Source organism: Ambystoma mexicanum, chromosome 12, assembly GCF_040938575.1.
Source record: "Ambystoma mexicanum isolate Mex_15411 chromosome 12, UKY_AmexF1_1, whole genome shotgun sequence".
NCBI lineage: Eukaryota > Metazoa > Chordata > Amphibia > Caudata > Ambystomatidae > Ambystoma > Ambystoma mexicanum.
In genome coordinates, this window is record NC_090936.1 from 424,508,524 (window position 1) to 424,514,945 (window position 6,422).

Below are 6,422 nucleotides of genomic sequence, written 5' to 3' on the forward strand. Positions count from 1 at the left end.
ATACGAGCATCCTTTACTTGGTCCAGCAGTTCCGGGATTAGAGGCAGGGGGTACCGTTTTTTTACAGTTACTTGGTTTAATGCACGGTAGTCGATACAAGTTCTTAGATCTCCTTCCTTTTTAGGGACGAAGAATAAAGGCGAGGCCACCGGGGACTTGGACGGGCGAATGAAGCCGCTAGCCAGGTACTGATCTAAGTATTGCTTTAAATGAAGATTCTCGTGTTCAGTGAGGGCGTAGATCCTACTGCATGGAATTTGAGAGCCAGGCATAAGATCGATCTGGCAATCATATGGTCTATGAGGTGGTAAAGTGTTGGCTTGGGCTTTCTGGAAAACATCCTGAAAATCCTGGTAATCCTGAGGTAGCAGATTTGTTGGACTCATGACTGTTGCAATTTTCTTGATCAGAGATTCTTCCAGATAACAAGTATGAGCACATTCTGAGAAGGTCACTCTCTTATCACACCCGTCTATGCAAGGATTGTGTGTTTCTAACCATGGCATTCCCAGAATTATTTGGAATTGTGGGGCCTTGATTAAGTCGAACACTATGGTTTCTCGATGCCCATCTTGGCCCAACAGTGTCATCTCCGTTGTTGAGGGAATTACAGGACCAGAAGTGATCTCTGTTCCGTCAACGGTGGTGACTAAATCAGTTGTGGTCTTTTCGCAAACAGAAAGATTCATCCTTGTAGCCAATTCCCGATCCATATAGTTACCTATGGCTACGCTGTCGATGTACGCTCTGACCACATGCATACGAGACGGTTGCTGGTGATGAATAAGGATCATTGGTAAGGCTAGATGCGAAGTCTGGGAGTCCTTCTCGCTCGACAAGCAGACCTCTACGCTTGTTGGGCGGGTAGTTTTCCGACTCTGATTCAGCGCTGATCTTGACGGCAACCCCGACTGCTTTCTTGGGTGGTTTCACCCGACAGTCTCATAAAAAATGGCCAGCTGTTCCGCAATATAAGCACAATTGCTGCTGCCTTCTCTTGTCTCTTTCTGTTTTGGATAACAGCCCCCAAACTCTTCCAATTTGCATGGGCTCGGATGTATCTGAACTTTTGGAGATGTTGTCTTTTGGTCGCACCAACACCCGATTCTCAAATCTAGCTCGGTCAGTCTTCCGGTTCTGTAGTCTGTGGTCCAGCTGAACCCTCAGGTCAATGTACTCAGCACAGTCGTGAGGTGGGGTGACCGCTTGCGCCAAAATGTCTTTTGATACGCCTCTCAACCCACGATGAAATAACGTTGTTCTTTTATCTTCGGGCCAGCTGGTTTCCACCACCAATCTATTGAAGGTTGCAATGTAAGTTAACAGGTCCTGATTTCTTTGGCGTAGGGACAGAAGTTTGTTATCTAAACTTGGCCTTGGGAATGTCGGGCGAACAATTTCTCCATGTTCTGCTGAAATCCCTGGAAATCTTGGAGAAGGGAGTCATCTTGATTAACTAGTGGTATGGACCAATCTGCAGCACTGCCGCTGAGGTATGACAGTACAAAGGCCACTTTTGATTGATCATTCGGAAAGGCTCCAGGCCTACATAGGAAGTGTAAGCCGCACTGGTTCATAAAAACTGCAAACCGTTTAGGGTCTCCCGCAAAGCGTTCTGGTGGAGCCAAAGGTATAACTCCCGGTAGGACCACCTGCACTGGGTTGCTTGACTGAATTGGGGCTGATGCCCCCAATCCAGGTAATGGTGTGTGGCCAGCTTGGGATTGGAGTAGTTGTCTGGCGAGGTCGTCCATACGCTCTTTTGCTACAATCAGTTCTCTTCTTAGAGCATTGGTTTCTTGTCGAGCTGAATGTACCTCAGCTCTGAGTTCCCCCAGAAGCTGGGCTAATTGGTCAGTCTCTGAGGTTTCCATAGTGCCCGGGTAGAGGTTTGTGTAGAGGCTTCACGTTCTGTTACACTCACCTGGTCTCCACACGGGCACCGAACGAAGCTGGACTGCAGCGGTCTCCAGCAGCGTGACTCGTAGCAAAGTGATGAATGACTGCACTTTCCCACTTAGTTTCGTCTTTCTGGCACAATGGAAGATTTGCCTAAAATTTTTAAATGATATGTTAACTAGCCGTAAGGGGGAGGACCAACTTCTACCTCCCGTGACCTCCTTGTGTCCCCTTCTACTATGTCTTACCTTAATATTATGAAGGGCGGGCTCTCCATCCTGCGACTGTATGCAGGGGTGCGTCAAGATTCAGGGATCCAGTTAACTTCACTGATACTGTAGCTTTATGGCAGAGTTCCAGACAACGTTCACTCTGAGGTAAGTCTTTATGCCAATATTAGATAGCATGGATTGCTTTAGAGTTTAGGTTGCCCAAAGTTCACTCTTGTGTCTTTTCTTTGCATATTCCCCTTTGGGATGCACCAGATGAAAAGTGACTCCCCTCTGGAAATGGCGAGTAGAATGCCAAGGTAAGTTTTGATACTTGCACGATGCGATAATGTCTAAACATGCAATATTGTTCTTCTGTGTAACTAAGCTGCTGTCCCTTTTCTACTCTGCAGGTGTGGTGCCTCCGGAGCGAAGATCGTGTGATGGTGACTCATGGAACTGCAAGCGAATGCAGCTTCAGGTGAGTATCTATGCTACGAGAGATTAAATGTCTTTTAGAGAGGCGCAGATGTTTTCTTTTACTTTTAGCAGGTGCGGCAGCTCCGGCAGGGTGATCGTGTGCGTGAGCCTCGTTGGATCGCAAGAACGAACAGCATTCAGGTGAGTATCACGCTGCACTATGCTCAATGTCTTTAAAGTGGTTCTTACACTGCGTGATTAACCTGGTGTTCCTTTTCTGCAGATGCGGAGACTCCCGGACGATCAAGATGGAGAATCAGTTAAGGGTCTTGTTCTATTCTTTACTCTCTCCTTGCTTTGCAGGCACTGATCGGGATGACCTGGACGGGCGTTGCTGAAGACAGGACTGGAGCTTGCAGACACGGTGAGCGTTACGCTGCAGGAGTGCAGAATAACGCGAAGCGTGTTCTGTTCTGCGGGCATGTTTTAAATAGCCTCCCAGAAGTAGTTCCCAGGTAAAGTAGTCCCTACAACCACACCCTATCAAATTGTCCCCAGGTAAAGTAGTCCCTTCAACCAGCCTCAGACTGGGCTGCACGTGGTTCTGTTACTCGGTAACCTGCCTTGCCTGAGAAGGTAGTATGAGCCTGGCGCCAACGGTGCCAGGACTGAGTCCAGGAAGCCCTTAGGCAATCCTTTGGGGCCTTAAAGGTCCCCAGGAGTGCCAGTGCCCTGGGCAGGCTGGTTTGCTCCTGATGTCTGGGGGCAAGCACCGTGACAGCTGATGCTGTGCTTTATGTCCGGTGTCTCAGACGCAGATCGTACCTCAAGACTCCAGGTACGGTGTGATCTGCGAACAGAGTGTCGTCGCTTCCTGAAGGAAGTGATGAAGCAGAAGCAAGGTTGCTCAACGGTGAAAAAAGATTCAAAGAACAACTTGAAGGCAAATCATCAGTCTTCCCAGGCTCCACGGGCTCAGGAAGGATTTCCGTAGACAAAACAGGCTTGTGGTGAGCATCAAAGTGAACAATCTCCTTCTCTTCCCCTTTGTCATGGGGCAGAGGAAAAGGAATCTTCTTGATGTGCGTTGCATGGATCCAGTGTTGTTTCCCTTCCACTCGTACAGCGGTCTGTGTGGCCAAGAGGACTTGGTGCGGTCCTCTCGAGTGAGGTGTGAGACAGGAGGCTCTTTCAAATGATTTTATGAGCACCCAGTCCCCAGGTCAGAGTCGATGACCTGGACCCTCATATTTTACTGGGAGGGCTTTTCGCACCTGTTGATAAATCAAATACAAGTTTTGAGTTAACTGGTCACAGTACTCTGAAAGGAGCAAATGCTCTACATCTTTTAGCCGCTTGGGTTTAGGTACATTCCAAATAGTGGCTGGTCTCCCCATGATTATTTCATAGGAAGAGATCCCTATCTTAGACTGTGCGGTCGTCCGCATGGACAATAGAGCTATCGGTAAGGCATCTGGCCATTTCAAATTGCTATTTGCACAGATTTTGGCAATTTTATTCTTTAATATACTGTTGTGGTGTTCTACAAGTCTGGCACTCTAAGCGTGTCTGGATGAATGGAACCGTTTATCGATCTGTAATCCTGCGCATAATTGCAGGATAACAACAGCGATAAAATGTGGACCATTGTCTGACCAAATGACTTGCGGCAAACCAAACCTAGGAAAATATTCCTTCAGCATGGTTTTCGTCGTCGCCATTGCTGTGGCAACTTTTAGAGGAAAAGCTTCGACCCATTTACTGAACGCACAAATAACTACTAGAACATATTTATAATTCTGAAAATGCTCCAGTTCGATAAAATCAAAGTGTATAACCTCAAAAGGCATAAGGGGGCAAAACTACCCCTCAGTGTCGATGTACCTTTCCCAACATTATGCTGTAAGCATACCATGTAGTTTTGAACAAAGCGCTCAGAAGTTTTTGAAATATTCACATTAACCCAGACAGGTTCTAACAATTTAAAAATGTTTTTGGCAAATATGTGAGTTGGACCATGAGCCATGGTAACCATAGCAGTGACATAAGCATCGGACAGCATCCATTTTTGTTTTCCATTATCTACCCAACAACCCTCATCGTCTAAACTTGCTGAACCCTCAGCCCACTGTCTAAGTTCGTCTGTAGTGGCATCAGCCTGAATGTCTTTTATGCAACCAATTACTATGTCTATCACACAAGTGTTAGTGATCTCTTTCGTTATATACATTTTGGAATGCAAATCGGTGGCAGTCTGTTTGGCTATTCTGTCAGCAAAAGCGTTTCCTCTTCCCACATCATCTGTTAATTTCTGGTGTGCTGCGCACTTCATTATTGCTAACTGAGTGGGAAGCGCAAGTGCTGAAAGTAGCCGAACTATCAGAGTACCATGTTGTATCTTAGTTCCATACGAGGTCAAGAAACCTCTCTCTGCCCATAATCGACCAAAGTTGTGAACCACCCCAAAGGCATACTGACTGTCCGTAAATATATTCACACTAAGCCCTTCGGAAAGTTCACAAGCTGGAGTCAATGCAATAATCTCTGCGGCCTGCGTGGAGTTATGCGGAATTCTTTTGGTTTCCACAATAGTGCTTAATGTAGTGATTGCGTAAGCAGCAGTGGATGTACCATCCTGGAGTTTGAAGCAGGAGCCATTGGAAAACAGCTCCTCTTGTGGATCTTTTAACAGTGTATCATTTAGATCAATTCTGCCCTGTTGTTCTGTGTTATAGAGGCAGTCATGTGACATTTTGTCACTGCAATCAATTTCTTGCGGAAGAGGCAATAGTTTGGTTGGATTTAATGAGCAACATCTCTTAATTTGGATATGCGGTGCAAATAGAATCAGCTCGTACCTTCTTAGTCATGCTGATGTGAGATGTTGCATCTGCGTTCTGTTTAATAGAACGTCTACAGAGTGAGGTACCATCATGGTTAAGGAATGACCCAGAACCATACCCTCACTTTGTTTTACAGCTGCAGTGGCAGGAGCAACAGGTCTCAAACATCTTGGCAAAGCGCATGCAACATGGTTAAGCGCGGAGGAAAAATAACCACAAAGTCTATTCTTTTCCCCCACGTTCCTGCGTTAACACAGCCAAAGCGCATCCATCACATTCATCCACATACAAAATAAATGCCTTGTCGTAATTTGGTGTGCCCAAAACCGGTGCTGAACACAATGCAGCCTTCAGCAGATCAAAAGCTTTCTGGCAATCCATGTTCCATGGTAAAGGCAAAGAAATGCCCTTCTTTGTTAATGCCAACATTGGTTTTTATAATTAATGAAAAGTTAGGGATCCACTGTCTACACTATGAAGCAATGCCTATTAAGGCTCTGACTTCTTTCTGTGTATTTGGGACAGACCTGCTAGAGATTCTTTGTATCTGTTCAGGTGTCAGTCTTCTCCCTTCCTTTGACAGGAGATAGCCTAAATAGGTGACCTCCTGTCGACAATATTGAAACTTTTTTAATGAAGCCTTATGCCCATGTTCTGCTAGATGGATAAGCAGCAACACAGTGCATTCCTTGCAAGCAACTTCAGAATCTGCAGCTAAATTAAGATTGTCAACATACTGCAACAACGTGCAGGTAGAAGGCAACTCAAGCATATCAAGCTGTTGCTTCAATGCTCTACTACAAATGCTTGGACTCTCAGTGTACCCTTGTGACACATGAGTAAATATAAACGAGCGCCCCCCTAGGGTGAACGCAAACAAATATCTACTGTCAACATGTACAGGAATACTAAAGAAAGCATTCTTTATATCCACAACACTGAAATGAGTAGCTGAAGCCAGAATCATTGTCAATATAGTAGTCAGATCAGACACAATCGGAAATTGTGGAGCAACAATCTTATTGATAGCACGTAAACCAATAATGAAACA

At 45.7% G+C, this 6,422-nt stretch overlaps 1 protein-coding gene across 1 annotated transcript; it reads right to left on the reverse strand.

Moving 5' to 3' along the window:
- Positions 1-1,364: 1,364 nt before the first annotated feature.
- On the reverse strand, positions 1,365-1,874 carry LOC138514494 (protein LDOC1-like). Its single transcript, XM_069629974.1, has one exon. It carries the CDS (start codon positions 1,872-1,874, stop codon positions 1,365-1,367), a length of 510 nt encoding a protein of 169 aa, XP_069486075.1.
- Between the last annotated feature and the right edge of the window lie 4,548 nt (positions 1,875-6,422).